The sequence below is a fragment of the Bacillus rossius genome, chromosome 5 (assembly GCF_032445375.1).
Source record: "Bacillus rossius redtenbacheri isolate Brsri chromosome 5, Brsri_v3, whole genome shotgun sequence".
NCBI classification, from domain to species: Eukaryota; Metazoa; Arthropoda; class Insecta; order Phasmatodea; family Bacillidae; genus Bacillus; species Bacillus rossius.
In genome coordinates, this window is record NC_086333.1 from 68,414,609 (window position 1) to 68,436,579 (window position 21,971).

The 21,971-nt window shown below is 36.3% G+C and overlaps 1 protein-coding gene across 1 annotated transcript in view; it reads right to left on the reverse strand.

Moving 5' to 3' along the window:
• LOC134532290 (neuroligin-2-like) overlaps positions 1-21,971 on the reverse strand; it is a 116,937-nt gene that overhangs the window by 28,330 nt on the left and 66,636 nt on the right. Inside the window, exons 3-4 of the mRNA XM_063368708.1 lie at positions 21,241-21,444; positions 6,661-7,014 (exon numbers count right to left, since the gene is read on the reverse strand). Of these exons, the coding sequence (XP_063224778.1) occupies positions 6,661-7,014; positions 21,241-21,444 (558 nt within the window). The remainder of the gene's footprint in view (positions 1-6,660; positions 7,015-21,240; positions 21,445-21,971) is intronic.

The following is a 21,971-nucleotide window of genomic DNA, read 5'->3' on the forward strand; positions in this document are numbered from 1 at the left end:
TACTATAGACATTTTTAAACTGAAATATAAATTAATTTGTTACTCAATGCTACAAAATATTTTTGACAAAAGATACATTTACGACATAGTTCGTGAAGACAACAAAATAATGTTGTAGTTACGACAAACAAAACTGTTATTGACAAAACATCTTTTCTAGTGATTTTTCATGTGTAAACATCTTAGCTCTCGGTATACGGCATTTGGAAGGAGTAATTTCCTGAAAATGGAACGGATGTCAATGAACGGAAATGTGTCACAAAGATGGTGGACCACGTGTAGTAACATAAATCCGTATTTAATCACTTTCGTAAACTTTAGGGGAAATACCAAACGTGTTGGTGTGCCAAATGCAAATTTACGAAAGTGAAACTACAATGGAATATGTTTGGTAGATAAATAAGTCATAGTAAAAAGTAATCCAAGTTTTAAAATACGTAATAAATATAGCATTACAATGATAATACGTAAAACATATTCTCCTAAATTCCCCGTGGGCATAGTACCACACAGATAGACCGCGCGCTTATTAACTTCAAGGGACGTGGTGGAGATCTCGTTACTAGGAAGTTTTTTTAAAACTTTTATAATAACATTATAATATAAAAATAATGTTGAATCACCTCAATAAAATTTAAGTTTGTTTGTAGGGAAATATTTACAGACTGATTTCAATCGCTAAGCAAAAACAAATATCCAACTATACTTAGTGTTATAATGTGTGTTTTAAAATGTTTAAAGTTAATATTTTTATATTGGCACAGAAGTATAACTTCTAACAGGAAACTCTACAGTGTTAACTGTTTAGTAAAATTAATTGTCCAAAATCAGGTCCAAAGCCGGCGTTTACGATTTTTCACGTCTTTTTCGCTTTTATCGGAGCCGTTTCTAATAGTTTAAAAACTTCCGTTGGTTTCGTTCTGCTTTCTGTTCATGATGGTGGCACGAAATGTTCACGATTCAGGCAGTGAATTCTAGCGGTGGGCGCAGAAAGTACCTGTGTGAATCACGTCTATAAATTTTGGCATGTACTTGAAAAAACCATTGAAAATTTTATTGATCAGTATTTGTTATAACGCTCGGCATTATTTTAAAGAATTGTACTTTTGATTGCGTGTATAGTATATTGGAATCATTAAAAACACGAGAACACACGAATTGGCTCTTTACCGAAGTTAGATGGTTAGTTAGTACCTGGATGACCGAGCTTTGCTCGGTATTTTTTTTGGAAAATTGTGTTTTTTTTTTAGAAATTATATTTAAATACGAATTACATACTGATGAAATTATGAAATATGAATAATATTTTTCTATCTTACCGACATAATAATAGGCGTTTTTTTTTTCAAAGATCGTTTAGGCACTTTTAAGTGAATACACGAGTTAAAAAGACACACATAATATAAGTAAACAATTGATTTTCTTTGTCTAACCTCTAACCAAACACTCATTGGCTTAGTATTGCTTAAGAGGCCACTCCAGTGTTTCAGGGGCACTACGCAAACCGCGTTAACCTCATAAGATTCAATGCTATTTTCATTTTGCTTATAACTTATTAACTAATATAGATTTAGAAATGATGCTTGCTTGATATGTAAGACAACGATGCTCTTATCAAAGCCCCTTTCTTTAAAAACGTGCATAAATTATGGTTTTATACTAATCTTTACTAATATGCATAAGTGTATTGTCTAGGTTTGAACCATAATTTATGCACATTTTTGAAGAAAGGGGCTTTGATAAGAGCATCGTTGTCTTACATATCAAGCAAGCATCATTTCGAAATCTATATTAGTTAATAAGTTATAAGCAAAATGAAAATAGCATTGAATCTTATGAGGTTAACGCAGGTTGCGTAGTGCCCCTGAAACACTGGAGTGGCCTCTTAACAACGCCATATACTGGAGTAGCTTTAGTGTTGTTGTGTCGTTTAAGTAGTTAGTTGCTCCCAGTTAAAAAAAATGGTATTATTACTCGCCAATTGATGTCAGGAAGAGTCATTTATGTTTAAGTTGATTTTCGATAAATTTGATTATTGAAAACACGGATAAAACGAAATTTTCTAAAAATGAATCCTAGCTAGATCGATTTATCGCCCCCGAAACCCCCTGAATACTGAAATTCATGAAAATCGTTGGAGCCGTTTTCGAGATTCAGATTATATATATACAAGAATTGCTCGTTTAAAGATATAAGATATATCACTGGCATGTACTGAAAGACTGGCTCACATTTTGTCTTTTACTGAATTTATGTGTGAAATATTAGATATGAATTTACGCAGTGTTTTTTTCCCTCTCGAAAGTGTGTTGTATTTCGATCACATCTCAAACGCGTTGATTAAAAAAAATCTTTGTAAACATCGATAGTTGTCGTATGTGTGGTGCGTAAGTTATGACCAGAAAAGACTTTATACTGTATATAATCCTTAAATCCACGATCATTTCGTCGATTCATTAGGTAGCAAAACACGATTAAAACACATTTACAACTGATTCACGTTTATGTTTGGATTACAGCTGTCTTCATACGCCCTTGAACACCCTCAGCAAGTTAAAAAACAAAAGGAAAAGAGAAGTGATCACCCGATCACCTGTGACCCGTCAAAGGATTTTAACTGGTTATCGACCAATGATAATTCGTAAATGGCTTGACTGTATATAGTAAAATTGAGTCTAGTCTGGAGTGAAATGTATAATAAAGTAATCGTGGCTCTAATAATTCAAAATAACTGAATGTTCTCAATAACGTGTGGAAGTGAATAAGCACAGCCATGCCGGATTTTGTATGTTGCCGGATTATCGAAAGTTCACATAGTTTTAACAGGAATGCGAAAATGTAAAAAAAGGAACCCGCTGGGAAATTTATTTTTCTAATTGTTTACTAAGCATAGCCTCGCGCCAGGAAAGCTTGTATAACGACTATCTGGTGTAGTGAGCAACCGTGGCTTATCCAGGGACGTAGGCAAGGGAGCTTTATTTGGAGGGTTAGTGTAATCCTTACAGTGGCCTACAATAAATGCATTTCCTCCCATGCCCAACATGCCTCATGTACAGAAGCGGCAGGGATTGTTTCCAATTAGTCTATATTTAATGCCGGTTTGCACACGTGTTAGTTGTAAGCATGTGTTTCAAACAAACTTGACATTTGAATTACATAACATTAATATACGAATTCATGACTTACTTTAACGAAAACATCAAATTTATAAGCTATAAAAGTATTAAAACAATTAAATAAAAAAACGAAATACAAAAAGTTTAGTTTTTTCCTTCCAGAAAAAAAATCATGACATAAATTTATATGCTTAAACGCTGGACTTCTAGAAGTCTACTAATCCCTAAATTTTGGTGTGAAAATTTTCTTTTAAAACTCAATTAAAAATAAAACTTACTCATAAATAATTAATTATGCGCGCGGAGTCCACGCAGGACAGAAGTGAAACTTATTGCTTTTTAGGTATATAGATAGAGATAAATTATTTTCATTTTCGATCAAACTTTCCACATAAAAATGAATGATAATTATAAACTCAATTGCACAGATAAATAACTATTTACAACACGAATTAATGAATTGTAGATTCTTTAGATGAAATAAAAGAAATATGGCAGCGTCAATTTTGTCAGCCGTTACGAAAACTGAGGAGTGGACAAAAACAAGCAGCGTTACGAGAACCCGGTAGCATCACCGCTGCGTCCTTTCTAAGTATATCTCCCCTGCCGTCTCTTCTTCCGGCCGTTACAACTAGCAGGTAGCATGGCTCCGCCTCGTACCTATCCCCAACCCCCTTGCTGTCTTCCCATTCGACCGCTAGTGCATGCGTTGGAGTAGCGTCGTCTCAGAAAAGGCTCAGAAAAATTGCTTAATGAAGCAATCCCAAGCAGACTCTCGTCCGACCGACAGGTATTACATCATCGCCAGTGTGGGCCTAGGGGCCCCGAGTGTCGCGACATGGCATCGAACCCCTAGGCCCCTGTAGGAGGCCCAGGTCGCTTGATGCGACCCATAACCTCCTGGTTTGACCTATAAAACTTTTGTTTTGGCTGTTTGTTTAATGATTTCTAAAATTGCTGCGAAGCTGTGATGAATGCAATTGGCCTGGAATATTTAAATTTAATTTCGTGTGGTCAGAGTGGCGTCGTCGCTGACGCACTATCCTCCTCTAACCGTTCCCCCACCACGTACCTAACTAATTCCCTCATGCGATCAGAATTTTTGTAACGCTCGAAAATTGTTGCCCCCTTCAGTAAAGCAGTTTCACTTCAGAATGTTGTAATGGTTATGCTGGACGCTCTCCTTCACAAACCCTGGCTACGGCTCTGTATTTGAGAATACCCATCACTCGCCCCTACCGCCTGCTCGCAGCGAGCATTTGAGAACGGCACCCTATAACTAGGGACCGGAAAAATTCGCGGGTTCATTGACCTCCAGGGTGAACTCCATAGTTCTACGTAAACTCGGTTAAATGTCACCCATCCATTGGCTGCTGTCTTGTGAGACGTCCCAGCGTAGCAGCCTGTGATTCGATAAAGCTTTGGTCGTGTGTTTCTCATTGGCCCAGAGTCATAAAGGTGAGTTGTGAGCCAATAGCAGAGGTAGCACTGAGGTATAACTATTTGTATTTTAGCCTATCGCGAAATGAATTCGCGAATTTTTCCGGTCTCTAACAAAAAACCTACCGTAACGGTAAACTCTGAGCGAACTGTAAACCCCCGGCAGCGCCGTAATGCGACCTGGTGGCCCAAGGTAAAACTGTCGGAATCCATTTGGGGGGGGGGGGGGGGAGGGGGAGCGTGAGTGAGTCTTTCAGTACACGCCAGTGACGTGTGAACGTCTAACCTCGGCAACGAAAAAAACTCATTTGTTCTTCGTGTTGCGAATAAACTCATAAATGCGAAACTCGGACACGAAATTTAAAGAAGAATTCTTCAAAAATAATGCAGAGGGTGATAAATATGCTGATCAATAATATATTCGCATTCCACGTGTATACGAAAAATTTCTAAACGCGAATCACACACTTTCTGCACCCGTCGCTAGAATTTGCTGCCTGGATCGTAAATTTTGCTTGCCACCAACACGCATAGATATCCAATTGTAGAACACAACAGACGGGAATTTTAAACTATTAGAAACTGCTCCGATAAAACCCTGGCTTTGGACCTGATTGTGTAATGTTTGCGCACACGTTAGACGTTATACTTCTATGGAATCTCTAAAAATATTAACCTAAAACATTTTGAAACACACATTATGACACTAAGTATATGTTTGTATAATTGTTTTTTTCAAACGACTGATATCAGTCTGTAAATATTTGCTGCAAACAAACATTAACCTGACTGAGTAGACTCAATGTTATTTTATTATTATATTAAAATGTTATCTAAAAAAATAGTAATGGGATATGAACCACGCGCGATCTACCTCTGTGCTACTAAGCATTTGGGAATTTAGGAGAACATGAATTGTAATCATTGTAATGCCAGATTTATAACGCATTTTAAAACATGTGATTACTTTTTACTATGACTATTTTAGTTTTACTAAACACATTCCGAATGTAGTTTCACTATCAAAAAGTTTCATTTGGCACACCAATACGTTTTGGTAATGTTAACGAAAGTGACTATATACGAGTTCATGTTGCTAAACGTGTGTCCGCCATCTTTGTGCCACATTTCCGTTCGGGAAGCCTAAGATGTACATCGAGTTCTGTCCCTGCCCGAACCCGCCCGAATATTCACCTTCGGCCAACCTCGGGTTTATTTATATAAATTTATATTTATCTCTTTATTTTAATGTAGCTATACTAACCTAACTAACCGTCCATAGTGTTTTAAAGTGTTTTAATGTAGCTGAACTAACCGACCACTTTTAATATTTGAATTCATTTTTTCCTGCGCAAAAAAATTAAAAAAAAAAAAATCCCGAGGTCGGCCGGAGGTGAATATTCGGGCGTGTTCGGGCAGGGACAGAACTTGATGTACATCTTTAGGCTTCTCTTTCCCGTTCATCGAGTGCCGTTCCGTTTACGCGAAGTTGCTCCTCCCAAGTGCCGCACACGAAGAGTTAGGCCCCTTTTATGCATGCGTTTTATGTCGTGCGACTTTTGTCGCGCGTCTTGTAACTGCATGGGAGGTAATGGGCCCGTTTATACAGTGTCGCGCGTTTTGACGACCGCAGTTGTGCGGTCGCGTTCTGAAAAACATGCCGTCGTGATCTAGAGAACGCCGCCGCAAAAAGCTGCTGGCAAAACGCTTTACGAGTTCTTAATGTATTGATCCTAGTAGACGTGTTTATGCAGATGCGCGACATTGTTGCCGACTGCGATCTAGGCATTTCTGCCAATCGCTTTGACATAAACATTCAGTTCACAGTTGTGCATGAGTGACGTGTTAGTTCAGTAGCATAATGGAGTTCAATACGGAGCGTTTAATAGATGAAGTGAAGAAACGAAAAGCCGTGTGGGAAACAAATTCGGAAGAGTATAAGAACAGAAATATGAAACGTGAACAGCGGATAGAGGTGTGTACGCTGTGGCAGCATTGATTACAACCACTTTGCGCAAACCTGCCGTCGGATGAACACGCGACACGAAACGCCGTATATACCGATCTTGCGGCGTTAGCCGTCGCCTGTCGCGCGACACAAAACGCGTGCATAAAAGGGGCCTTAGAGCGACTGCAGCGCCAAGTGACCTGGGGGCGGCCGGCGGCGGCGGCGGCGGGGGCGGCTCGCCGTCGTCCACGACGACGCCGTCGACGCTGGGGCCGAAGGCGGGCGGCGAGAAAGCCCGGGAGGAGGGGGAGGGCGCGGCGGCCAGCTGCGCGGCGGGCAGCTGGCGCAGGCAGTGAAGCAGCTGCAGCTGCTGCTCCCGGGGGCGGCTGTGGTTGCGCGCGCAGCCGCAGTCGAGCGCCACCTGCGCCGCGCGGGAGGCGGGGTCCCGGGCCGCCGCCCACGGCGCGAGCGCGGAGCCGCTCATCAGCACTGCGCGGTGGAACAGCAGGCCTGCGCGCAAGCATTCACCGCCTCACCATCTGCTCGCCTCCTGGACTCCCCCCGCTGCCTGGATGCGCCCCTGCGTCGGCGATGATTCTGACACATTTGCCATTCCCTCACAGCTAGTTGAAATCAATGGCGGCTCCAGGAAGACCTCTAGGGCAGGGCTCTCACACACAGGAGGATGCAGTTGATAATCACGACATTTCCCTTGGGGATATTCACAAAATATATGGTCTCAAATACTGAAATTTAGTATTTTCGTACAAATTTTGAATTGAAAGAATCGTTTAGCGCATTAACGAAAGTATTTAAGTCAACATTAATATTCCATACAAAGAAATAAGAAGTAAAATTTGGGGTCGGTAGGGTCTATCGCCCCCGAGCGCCCTTCCTCTGGAGCCGCGCTTGGTTAAAATATATTTGGTTTTAATATCAGGTCACTAAAACTTAAATTTCTTGCTATCGTTACTAATAACATTATCACACAATATCTTCTGCGGATCACCAACTCGTTTTTAATGGCCTAATGACCATAAGTAAAAAAAATAATAAATTTATACCAAGAAATGTTGAATTATCATTGTGCAAATCTTACCTGCTTGTATGCATATATTAATAATGTCCATCCAATAAACGAAATTTCTTTACAAAATTAGGTTTCTCCAATACCGTTCATGGTTCGCAGAGTTTGTAAACTGTAACGTGTTTAATGTGATTTTTGAGAAGGGAAATATTCTTGTGTAGTTTTCTGTTCACTATCTTTGCCGAGATTAATGTTTCATACAGTTATAATCTAAATTTATAATCCCCCTGTTTCCGCCAATTATGTATTTATCTAAATAATTAATTACACTTTGTGGGCGAAGTATTTGGAAGAAGTACTATTTTTAATAGAAAATTAACTTTCACTGATTGATCATTAAAAATCCCTTTTAAGTATTTGTTTGAATTTAAAACTGTCAGTATGCATTTGGTATAAGTCTCGGAAGCTTATATGGATTTCGGGCCTCTGCTTGCAGGGGTATCGAAAGGTCACCGTTGTAATTAATGGATCAAGGAGTTTACCTTGAGAAAAAATGCTAACGCCATGAGAAGAGCGAGTGTATTTTGAGTCCTTGATAAAAAAAAACATCATTTAGTTGCAGCCAGTGCCAGAAATCAATTGGTCGAAAATATATCTTGAATAAACATCTCAAGATCTGTACAACCAAGCTGACTAATGTTAAAAAGGACGAAGATAAAATATTAGACGAGTATAATGATCACGAAGAATGTGGAAATGCTGATGCTGACAACACTATCCCAGATCTCGCTAATGTTTCGGAATTAAAAGCTAACGTAAAGTGTAGCATCTTTATAGGAAATGAAAAAATTGGTTGTCTGTAAAGTCGGTTTACGGACGATAGTTTAACGTGACAACGTCATAACAAAACATTGATGAAATGATTGCATACTTTTATGTATATAATTGAATCATTTTTATTTTCATAATAAAAGAATAAATACTCGAAATTAAACTAGTAATCAGATTTTTAAAATGCAAGAATAATTAACCTTTATTGCCGAAATTGTTGCTGTAATAAGCAACGTAAACCTCATTAACTTTACGTTTAAATATAATTATGAACAAGCGGATAGATAGCGCGATTCGTTCGGTTCGCGTCCGTCACCGTAGATGACAGCACCGTAGGGGAATAATATTATTTCGTTTTTTAAATACGATTTTATAACAAATACGCATCCCAAATACAACAAACTTATTTATAATGTGTTACAATATTTTTTAAAACATTGAGCAAAAGATCCCGGGTGTAATGTGAATTATTATGTGTAACTGTAAAACACCATTGTTCGTACTAAAACGTATTTAAAAATTCAACATTACTTTTAAATAACCGTACCGAGTGTGCTGAAAATCGGTGGACGGTCGTTAAATTATATAATATTAATAATTCAAACGACGAAAACATGATTGAAAAGTCAAATTTGATTGTTGTTCCAATCGAGTGGAAGAGAAATACGGCGCATGCGTACAATGAGCGTAACGGGACACTTTTTCGTACGTGCAGCCGGCGTTCATCGATTTATTAGACGTTGTCACGTAAAAAAAAAAAAAACATTAACTCCAAATGCTAGTCACCGCGATATTGAGAACAATATAGAAGCACCTGAAGCCGACAAGATAGACAACTGTGATGGAGCCCTGGCAACAAAACAATAGAAACGAAGTGTTAAAATAAATTATTATGATCAAGTTTATGCCGATTTTAACGACTTTCAGGATGGTGTTAAAAAGAACACTTTAGGGAGTTTAAAATTATTAATAATAAACATGTAAGAAAGATGACCGCAGCAGAAGATATTGATTACACATCATGAGAATATCCTTACATATTGGTCGAAAGGTTAAGACTTCTCCTTGCTTCAAAAATGTTGAAACAGAATATACTTCGTGAACTAAAAGATACGAGCGTATAAAATTGAAAAATAAATAAATAATTTGGACTTAAAAAAAAGATTGTTATATTCTTCGTAACCTAATTATAACTTAAAACAGATTTTTCGTAATACAACTTGGGACCAACAAAATTAAATTGAAATCATTTGAAGCAGTTTTCGTCAGTAGGAGAAATTGCAGCCAGTTGCAGCAATTCGAAATATTGTTGCCAAATAATATTTTATTCTGTCGATCGCATCCTAATGTAGCCTGTCGATCTTATCCTACCGAGTTGAATGTGTGTTCAAATGTACGTCCTTTTTGTTAAATGTGCGTTTTCAAGTCTTTGGCAAGGATTGGTTTAATTGTTTAGAACATCTTGGCTTAAAGTAAGCGTAAAACATTCTTCAGGTGATGCTTGTACCTATAGTAAGCATACAACATGCGTATATGCATGTAATAGGTTATATCTATAATGCAGGCCTGGCCATTCAGAGAATATTGTATTTTTGTTTTGCTTTAAATAAGTCAACATGTCAAGTATCGACGAAGGCCTCGTGGTTCGGATACACCTGACCTATGTGCCAGACATTAGACATGACATCTTTGAAAGGTATGACAAGTATCGAAATATTTGGGGTCTTGATTCGGAAAAGCTTGACTTACACATCTGACATTTTACATGACCTGGTTGAAAGGTATTCCAAGTATCGGAAAAGGAGGCCTCTTGGTTCGGAGACACTAGTTGTATATGCTTGTTATTAGTTTTTACTTGGTCTACATTCTTGTATTTGGCACACTAGAAATTATTAAGTGCTCTGAAGACACTCTCCACAGTAGGCTTGGTGATATCGAGTAACATAAATATTTCGTCGGACAGTTGTTTTGTATACAATACATTTTTCTTAGTGAGGATGATAAATAAACTCGTAAAACAGTAATGGAAAAAAATGAAAATAATTACTTTAAGTTTTGATTATTCTTATCACTGACAAAGATGAAACCAAGGATGAAAATTGATCGAATTAACAAATCTACTATAAGCAAATTTTTTAATGAATTTTGATCTTTACCCACATTTTTGAGTTAATTATTAAAGATTATCAAAATGGCTTACAGGTGGCTGTTAGATGGGTGATTGAGCCTATTTTTAGACATATAAATGAAATAATTAATTTTAAGCTAACCAACCTGGAGCCAGCTACTAAACCGGCTAAGCTATACTACTTCCATCATTATTTTAGTACAATTTATAAAACAATTACAGAAGAGATCATTTTGTAATAAAAAAGGAAGATATTTTGTATGCCGTTGAAGGCCTTTTTTTTCTTTGCGGTATAGGAAACTAGTACATGATCTGTTAAATAGTTTTTAAAAATAGCTATAAAAAGTTTTGAAGTTATTACAGAGTGTCTAATACAGGTGTGTGTGTGTAAATTATGTCAGAGATTTATCTATACATCTATGAACTATGGAGATATCCTGTTAGCGTATAAATTTCTTAAATAATAATTTTTATATGAATGTAACTGTCTTTAACCGTGATTTGTAGCAATAAGTGTACTTAGAACTGTGGAAATATATGTACATTGAAAATACTCGAGGTTATTTAACGACAATTATTTATTGCACCTCTTCCCACGTGTTCTCATTCTTTTAAAATTATTATTTAATAATAAGCAAAACATTTACGTGTGAGCTAGATTTTTTTTTGCTGAACTTTCGGAAACGTATTTTCTAATATTTTACCTGCCTGTCTAGTGAAATTCTTTTAATTTTTATATATTTTTCTTCTTACATTCCCCGAATTATGTGTGCGTATGGAAAGCTTGAATTGTACTTTTTTAATTCCTTAAAAAGGTTAACGCTTAATTTTACAACTCTGTTTGCATCCTCGTTTTTAATGACCCTCTTTTTTTTTTTTTCGGCACGCTCCTATTTTAATTATATCTCTTCTCGACTCTTTTTCCCCACACAAAGAACCCTTCAATCTGTGCGGGAGCTCTTTATTCTTTTTTCATACATGTTTACTCTTCATTATTCTGGCTAATTAGTTGTGAAAACAGCGCAGCGAGTTAAGAATTTATGCTCTCGTGTATGGGAGCACGTTTCATAGAGAAAATTCAAAGAATTCTCTGAACACTAATTAAAAAGAAAAAAAAATAGAAAATTATGAAGCACGATGTTTCATATAACTTTTAAGGCGCGTAAGTTGCGAGAAAGTATGAATTTTTATTTTTACCATTTGTCTGCTCAGTTGCATTTATGCCACGTTACAAAGTTTCTTTCCCTCAAGAGTGCAGTATAAAGTAAAATGCGCGCGCTGTTGTAAGATTAATACTACTAGGCTATGTTCTAGAACCATGCTACTTTTAATAAATAGATGCTGAAGTTTGAACGTATTTACACACAAACATTTCGATACAGAAATGCGATAGTAAATTACATTTCAAGTTTTCAGAAGCTCATGGAATTTTGTAAATTTTCGGCTATACATATGTGTATGAGTGTCCTAGATTCAAACATTAGGGATCGGTTGAACCACCACTACTGAATTCTTGAAAAAACATTTTTGCCATAATTTCTATGTAAGACAATGTATACGGTAACGACTAAAAACACATCTTCAATAGCCTCATTTTAAAAGTTTTTATTCATGAAAACTTGAAATAAAACGTAATAAAAATAGAGGATGAAATGAGTCTTAAAATTACTCTTGGCAAGAGCACAGTCATATGTTCTGTTTTATTTATTTCTTTCTAAAATATTGTTATTCGTCTTTTCGTTTACGAAACTGTAAGAACGAACCGGGGTCGCATTTTTCGGGAAGTCGCATTTGAAATCCACCCGCATAACCGGAGCGTAACTGACTAGAGGAGAAACGTACTTCTATTTAAGAAGGAAAAAAAAAAAACATATTTTACTTCACTGATGGAAATGCTGTCCCGGTGTTGCTAAGCAGATTCAATCCGATTAACTCCTCTACCGCGTTCAAACATGCGCAGTCACCATCATTCGGTGATTTAATTTAATTCCACACATATTATAATCCGCGCAAAGAAGGAATAAGGGAAAGAAAACCTAAAAAAAACCTTATTTGCCTCCTCTCTGAATACCACGCTGTGTAAAAACTAAACAAATAAATTCCTGCCCTTTGTTTTCAAAATTCCTGTGCTATTGTGGATTTTATTCAGCAAATACTAATTTCTGTCCTTACATTTGCCCAGTACCAACAAAAGCAGAATTAATTTCACGCAAGCTTTAAACAATCAAAAGAAACCAAGAACGTGTTTGAGCTTAGGGCCCGTTGTAGCCCGACCACTGTGTTTGTTTTCTGTTGTTGAAGTGCTTATCGCTATAACGATCCACGTGTGAATGTTTGTGTCAATTACATCCCAGCTTGAACCTAGTCGGTATCCACGGAGGATAATCAGCAATAACAACCATTGATCGACTAATGTGTCTCCTGCTTACTCTAGTACTCTGCTCAGATGTCTGAACTATATGCTCATCTTACTGAACGCAGTTGCAGAATCTTAATTATTCATACTTCCTTAATCACTAAGCTAAACATCTCTGCTCGCTGGTAATACTTTCCTGTCATGTTTAGGAAACTGAATTATCGCTGTAAACGTGGAATTATAATAGCTACATGAAAACCACAGCAGTATTATTTTTAATATTTTTAATGCACGTTACATTGTTTGAGTAGTTATTGTTGGTATGGTAAAACTATTTTTAACTTTACGTTTTTTTTAAAAAATATTATGAACTATTAACAACATTGTGCATCATTATCGCACACATTATATACGAGGATAATTTTTTTTGGATTAATCTACCTCAATATAAACATTTATATAAAATATATCTGATATAGGCTACTCCAATTAATATATATTTGTTTCTCTGAACAAAGCATTAAATTTCAATACAGTTAATCAGTATTTGCTGCGATTTTAATTCCTACTTTGTTTAGCGCTCGAGAGTGTGTTGGGAAAAGGGGGGTGGGGAGGAGGAATGAAATAAACTAACCGAGAATGCTTATTTCCAAACAGTCAAATAAACTTTGTGAAGAGATAGAGAAATGCAAAGAGCCATTGCTAAGCCGAGATACAATCGAAAAGTTATTTGATATACGAAAAGAACGTCTTCGAATGGAAGGATTTAAAACTACTTTAAGAAAACCTATACAGTAGATATTGCAATTTTATTTTGGGAGAAACATCCAGAGGTGCACTTTTTATGATTGCTATTCTTTTACGTTGCTAGCTCTCAGAAATTCAGTTCCCGGGTAAGAATAAACTATATCCCAAACCATAGTTATGCCTTTTCCGTGGGTGAAAATATTATTACAAAGTATTTATTCTAAACATGAATGATTATTGTTTATTGAATAATAGTTTACAGAATCTACTTTCCAGTGCTAAGACTCCCCAAAATGGTACATTAATGTCTCTCTCTCTCTTTCGCTCTATATATATACACACACACATATATATAATATATATACACACCCACAGATACTCATACTAGCTGAAGTACCTGGCGTTGCCCAGGCTTCAGGTAGTTAAAAAAATACTTTATCTAAGGGGATGGGGACTTCAGATGTATAGAGTAATTTTCTCTTATTTAAAAAAGTCACCTGTGCACAATTTCACCAAGAAGTATCCAAAATTATGCTATAAGAAGTCGGGAAGGTGGCTGAGGGTAGTTTTTCTAAAACTCACGAGGACATGAAGATGGGGAGTGTTTTCCTCTTATTTTGACCTTCAGGTGTGCAACATTTTATCAAAAAGTTCCAAAATTCTTTTCGAAACATCAAGTAGACCGTAACTTGGTTATTTTTTTTCTTTCGAAATCAGACTTAGATAGTAATTTTACTTTGATTTTGAAAGTCAAATAGGTGAATAGTCATCAAAAAGTACCTTGGGACGCACGTTTGACCTTGAGTGTAAAAATGTCCTTAACTTAACTTTTCGTGATGGATATGGGACCGAAGATTATCAATCGGATGTGCAACTTAGCCTTTATTATTGACTCACCACTCGCTACCAAGTATCTCATCCATCCCTAACTGGGTTTATACTAACGATTATTTAAAGTAGTCATATATGATGCATTAGGCATTGTAATAGATAATTGTCGGACTCTGTGTTGTACGTGTATTTTATTGAAAAAGGAAAGGAGGATTGATAGCGTCACAAAGCAAGCTGTTTGTGTTCGACTGGCATTCCTTAAAAAAAACAACTAAATATGGCAACAATATGCTGATTCCTAGAATAGAAACATATTCCAGTGTAATAATAACGAAATTATCTAATATGAAGAGAAGATACATTCAGCTCAGGTTATCTACATCGTTGTATTTATTTTGTTTGTTCTGATATCATCTTGGGAAAAAAATGCGAACTTGGCATACTTATGAACATTCTTGGGGAAGGGGGGAAGTAACCTTTACATCCTCCTTGAGAACCCCCCCCCCTTTTTTTCACGATTTATATGCGTATGTTTACAAGTACGAAATAAAAACCAAATACATATACTGTCCAATAAATTTTCATATTCGTGTCCTTAATTTGTGCGTTAGAAATGTGATACTAAAAATAAGTAAGGCGGTGGAGAAAGTCTAATGGAATATTACCAAATAAAAAATATAATGTGTGGAATTGAACTTTGGGTTTACTTCGCACAAGCTTCCTAAAATTTCCATTAGATGTCTTCATAATTAATATTAATGCCTTCACTCGACCTTAATTTTCTTTTACAAAACAAATTATTTTTTTCTTGTGCATAAATTTGTCATTTGACTTGGCTTAATTTACATATTAAAATATTTTGCAGTAAAACTCTTATCGTAGGGGATACACGTATTATATTTCGGAAACTCATATCACTGCTTTTATATGACTCTACGAGGTAATTTCCATAAAAATAGACATCAAACTAGAGATACTTTAAAGTTAATTTAAAAAAAAATTTGCTAATTGTACGATGAAATGGTTTTCGTCCAGATTTTATTTATTTATTATTATGAAATGAAATGTTAGAGATATTATGCTATGAGTATTGATATGTAAGTGTAAATATTATATTGTTAAAGGTTTTCTACTAGATTAAGCCACGAACAATCTGAACTCTTATTATATACATCCACAATACAAATTACTGTATTTCCTCATATAATGTTGCAAACTATCCTGAGCTGAATTTATTTTAAACTATTTTATGTTATTTTGTTCTATAACAGCATCTCAAGCTAACTTATTTTGTGATTTAATTGTCATTGTTTGTAATTTTATTAATTACTGATACTTACCAGTATCTTTCTGCTTAATATGTGTACGAAGGCTGCCGGATATGGCCTCACAGCAGCCAATCAGCACCCAGATTTGAGTTAACAATAACCTTTTGCTCAACAGGGAGGAAGTAGTAGAAATAAGTGAAGAATAAATGTCTTAGGCGTATGCTTCGTAAAGCTTAGCCTGACGCCGCCATTTAGTATTTTTAATATTGTGTAAAATATTTACTACAGTTTGTGAAAATATAGTGTGCGTTGAAATCTACATTCTGTAAAGGCGTGACGTGAGTAAATGTGGCGAGAAGTGACTATGTATCACTTAATTATTTAAGAATTTCAATTGAAGCCTAAGCCATCGCCATTACATTCAAGCCTTTCTTAATAGTGCCACTATTCAAATCTAGTTACTTCATTTGAAACTCTCTTTTTGTTTTGCCTCACTAACTGTGTTTTAAACTGAAAATAATTGTACTTAAATAAGTTCGAGCAGTTTAATTAATATTTCGAGACCTTTATAAGCTGGAATAATATACCAGAGGTCTGATTTTTAACCCTGAACCCTGAAAAAACTAGCCGTGGTAAATTTGAACAACTGATTCTGATACAACAGCGTAAAGTTAAATTATGAAATATTTTAAGACTGAGTTAACATTTTTCTGGATTTATTTTAATTTTTGAACGAGTTTAAAGAACTTTTGAAATAATTTATCTCACCGTACATTCTGTTAATTGTATCCAGTTACACATCACCAGGTCTGCCTTAATAATAATAAACAATAATCATATTTTTTATTTTACTTTTGTAAATCTAAATCAATCTACATAAACGTATATACTATTTGCCATTTAGTGTTCTTGTGTATGTATTATGTCTTAGGTTATTGTAAGTGTATATGTATGTGTAGGTGTAGTGTTTTAGGTGTATTAAAGTTGTTTTGTGTACCGTTCCCAAACTATCAAGATTTTATTACTTCAGTATATATATTTACCCCCAATTTTTCACATCAGTAACATATTTTATTGTAGCATCAACAATTTCAGTTTTTATTTATATTTACTAGTATTTTATGTCAGTTGTATTAGTCTTCTGTATGGTATCAACTAGTGATCTTAATACGATCACATCACGACACTAGGAAGTGAGCCCACAGAACGAAAGTGGCTACCAAAACGTGGTGTCGTAAGCGTACAGAATTAAAAGTGGCGCCTAACTTAGCTTAAGATGCTGTTATAGAACAAAATAACATAAAATAGTTTAAAATAAATTCAGTTCAGGATAGTTTGCAACATTATATGAGGAAATACAGTAATTTATATTGTGGATGTATATAATAAGAGTTCAGATTGTTCGTGGCTTAATCTCGTAGAAAACATTTAACAATATAATATTTACTCTTACATAACAATACTCATAGCATAATATCTCTAACATTTCATTTCATAATAAATAAATAAATAAATAAAATCTGGACGAAAACCATGTTATCGTACATAATCTTTATAAATATTAAAAAATGGTTTTAAATGTATATGCTACTAAATATAAATTAAGTAGCGTAAAAAAATTATATAAAAATTATATGAAAAAAAAATCAACACAAGAAAATCTCTTAAGGAGAGATATAGTGGCAAATGCACTTTAGTTTTTTTTATCACAAACCATTTTCAACAGTAGCATTCGAACATTTGACCTCGTTAATACAAAGGACGTAAATTGACATTATTTTACTTTAGCTTGCGTTTGACGATACTGTTAAAGTAGTCGTAGTTTTTACAAAACATATGTATATTCAATGTTAAATCATAATAAAGCCACCAGCGGTAATTTTTATGATATAGTGCAACCAGTTATCAGTTTCCGTTATAACACTAAATTAATTATAATTTCAGGACGAAGTAAAGTTAAATATAATAAAATGTCGAAATTTTGGTATTACCAAAGTTATTAACAAATGGGGGCCTCTGTGGCAGGTGAGAAACATGGCGGACGTTGTTGTAAGCCTTTGGGTTTTTTTGAGATAATCTCGTTCCTTCCCACTCATTCACTCCGTCAATACTCCGTTTTTATCTACAAACCTACATTGCCTCAAACGAACTTGGTGTTGAAGAGAATTTTTAGCCATAAATAATGTTTTTAAATTCAGTCCCATCTAAAAATTATACTTTTAATTTTGGGCAAAAAGAATTACTTTCGCGCAAATCGCACGCTGGGTACACATCCGACTTTCACTTATCTTACATTCCGTTTTATCCAACGTCTTACCGTTAAAAAAAAAGCATCAATTGGTAACAATAACTGCAATTTGTGAGCGTGTGATAGTAGTATTTTTTTTTATTGCTTCCGACTCTATTGCAGCTAATCAGCTATCCTAATTATTTTTTCATTTTTTTTTTAAATGTGTAAACATCTTAGCTCTCAGTATACGGCATTTGGTAGGACTAATTTCGTGAAAATGGAACGGAAGTCGATTGACGGAAATGTGGCACAAAGATGGCGGACCTACGTATAGCAACATTAACCCGCATATATTCACTTTCGTAAACATTGCGGGACATGCCAAAAATATTGATGTGTCAAATGAAAATTTATGATAGTGAAACTTCCTCGGAATATAACTTATTTTGTAAACCAAAATAGTCATAGTAAAAATGAATCTGGGGTTTTAAAATAACCAAGAAAGCTGACATTACAATGATCATAATGCATGTCATCCTTGCAATATGTAAACTAGTTCGGTAGCACTGTGGCAAAGCGCATGATTTTTTAATCTCAAGGGAAGTTGTTTCATCTGAACTGGAATTTTAATTTTTTTAAATAAAATTATAATATTATATAATAATGTTTTATCAGTTCTATAAGGTTGAAGTTTGTTTGCAGTTTTTTTTATTTAAAAGCTGATTTCAGTAGTTTAAGCAAAAACAAATTTACAAACATAGTGTTATTACATATGTTTTTAAATGGTTTCAGGTTAGTATTTTCGTAATGCCGTAGTAGTATAATTATTTATAACGTGTGCGAAAACTTAATGTCATCAACTGTGTAGTGAATCTTAATAATATGGACAATTTGTTTTAATAATGTTCCTTGTCAAAAAGTTTATTTTGTAACATGAACAACATGAGAACACCTGAGTTTGCTTGTAACCAAGGCTGGATGTTTACACATCACTGGCGAATACTGAAAGACTCCCTCGCAATTATTTTATTATTAATTATTGTATGTAATGTTTAAAAATTTTAAAGTTTTACGTTTAGGTCGCGTCTAGAACAGTCCAAATCTGAAAACGTGCGTGTTCTTAATCCTAAAGTGAATGATGACACATCGTCGCGAGGAAAAAAAAAAATTCCTGTCTGCAATCGCTATGTCCGAATGTACTTATTTCTAAAGTACTTAGTCGCTAGAGCACAGCAACTTCAGAACGCCACAATAAAGATTTTTTTTCCGATTGTGTTTATTTATTGCTTTAATTTGATTCAGTTTTTTTGGACATACGCCATTGCAGTTTGCACAGTTTGTCATGGAAAAAATTCCAAAAAATAAACATAAAAATATGAAGATAAAAAAAATCACAGAAAATAAGACTGAATCAGCTGATGACGGACAAAAGGCACCAACGATGAAACTACACAAGTATTATAGACAACACAAAGACGACAGCACGCACAAAAAATGTCCGACATCAACTGATTCAGTCTTGTTTTCTGTAAAATTTTTGTATTAATAGTTTTTTTTAGGAATTTTTCCATACAAACAGTACAAAACTACAATGGCTTATATCCAAAAAACTGCATTAAATCAAAATTACCCATTGCCTGAATTATTTACTACTAATCTAAATTTCGTCTTGAATGACATTTTTTTTTAAACGGGAACCGAAAACCACAAACATCTTCTATGCCACCAATTGACACAGATTGGTACAAAGGTTCGAGTATTCGGATATGGGAGAATCGGACCGGTGTCTACACCATCCGTGACGTCAAAGGTTCACGTGGACTATTCAGCGTTCAATGTCCTTCTGACACAATTTGGGACATTGATATTGTAGACGGGTCTTTAATGTGCTTCCTGGCTGGGTCAACGAGCTCTAAAAGCGAGGGGACGCTAAGGGCGACACTGGCTCTTTCATCACACACCTTTTCGCTCCTACGCGCCAAGCACAGATCTGGCGTGCAGGCATTGTAGTCGGTAACGCGCATATATGGAATACCCTTAAGCGGTGACTATATATTTTATGCAGGAATATTAAAGACAAAGGCTCCCTGAACGTCCCTGTACCTTTCACAAGACTATGTTTAAAATTGTTTAAACGTTAAAACCTACGTGCAAACACCCGTTTTAATCTTTTTCACTGTCAAATAAAGGTTTAAAAATGAAAACATGAAACTAAGCTTGTGTAGAAAATTTTTAATGGCTTTACGATGCAAAGCAAAAAAATCCTGTACTTTAATTTCCAGGAAATAGTTTGTATTACTACAAGAAAGATATTGCAACTTAGGTTCTTTTTGCGCGTATGAAATACGTTTTTCGAGATACTATTGAGTACTTATTACGAAAATTGGCGCTTAATATTATATTTATTTTATGTTTGTTTCAAGCATGTATATATTTTAAAACCATGGGAAATATATTCGAAGATTCAATAATTGAACTTTATTTTCTTTTATTATGCTTATTAATGAGCGCAATCAATACTGGAAACCAATCCAGGTAATGGTTTACAAATAAGTACTGGGTCAAAGATAACCATAAATGCCTGGGTAAGAATCCGAACCAAGTATTACTGCGAGCACTCTTTTGTAGTTTGTAATTTACAAAAACAAATCTGTAATATTACACGAATATTCCTGTTTGATTTATAAAAAATTGGTTGTCTGTAAAGTCGGTTTACGGACGATAGTTTAACGTGACAACGTCATAACAAAACATTGATGAAATTATTGCATACTTTTATGAATAAAATTGAATCATTTTTATTGAATCATCACTATTTTGTATGGATACAAAGAATGAATGAAACGAAATCTACAATTTAATTGATAAATGTACTTTGTTGCACTCATTAATTCAAGTATGTTTATTACTTTAACGAAGAGATTATTTTAACTATAACTTTCATACATATTTGCTATTTAACTTCTTCCAATCTGCGTTATTCTGTTAAGGATAGGACGACGATAGGAAAAGCAGGAAACGAACGGGAGTGTTTCAAGTTTAACGTGCCTCGAGAAATGTCAAATCGATGGTTGTTCCAATCGGGTGGAAGAGAGATAGATGCTTGCGCAAGCGTACAATGAGCGTAACGGGACACAGCGTAACGGGACAATGTGCGTAACGGGACAATTTTTTTCGTGCGTGCAGCCGGCGTTCATCGATTTATTAGACGTTGTCACGTCAAAAAAGGGAATGTTCCGGTGCGCTGTCGACGTGCCTGATGGAGCGAGGCTGTATGGAGTGCGAGGCGTGTGTGTGGGGGTTGTAGCAGACACTGACCGTCGGGCACGGCGCTGGAGGCCATGAGGAAGTGCAGGCAGGCGGCCCCCGTGCCGTGGCCCACGGCCGTGACGCGGCCCGGGTCGCCGCCGAACGCAGCGATGTTCTCCTGCACCCAGTGCAGCGCCGCCACCTGGTCCATGAGGCCGTAGTTGGCCGGCCGGCGCTGCTCCCCCGCCGCCTCGCCGCGCGCGTTCAGGAACCCTGCACACACACACCCGGGTGCTGCAGCGACTGTCCCGCACAACACACAACATACACCCCGCCGTAGAGCAGCGACTGTCCCACATACACACACCCGGCCGTAGAGCAGCGACTGTCCCACACACAAGACACACCTGGCCGTAGAGCAGCGACTGTCCCACACACAACATACACCCCGCCGTAGAGCAGCGACTGTCCCACATACACACACCCGGCCGTAGAGCAGCGACTGTCCCACACACAACACACACCCAGCCGTAGAGCAGTGACTGTCCCACATACACACACACACCCGGCCGTAGAGCAGCGACTGACCCACACACAACACACACCCAGCCGTAGAGGAGTGACTGACCCACACACAACACACACCCAGCCGTAGAGGAGTGACTGTCCCACATACACACACACCCGGCCATAGAGCAGCGACTGTCCCACATACAACACACACCCGGCCGTAGAGCAGCGACTGTCCCACACACAACACACACCTGGCCGTAGAGCAGCGACTGTCCCACACACACAAC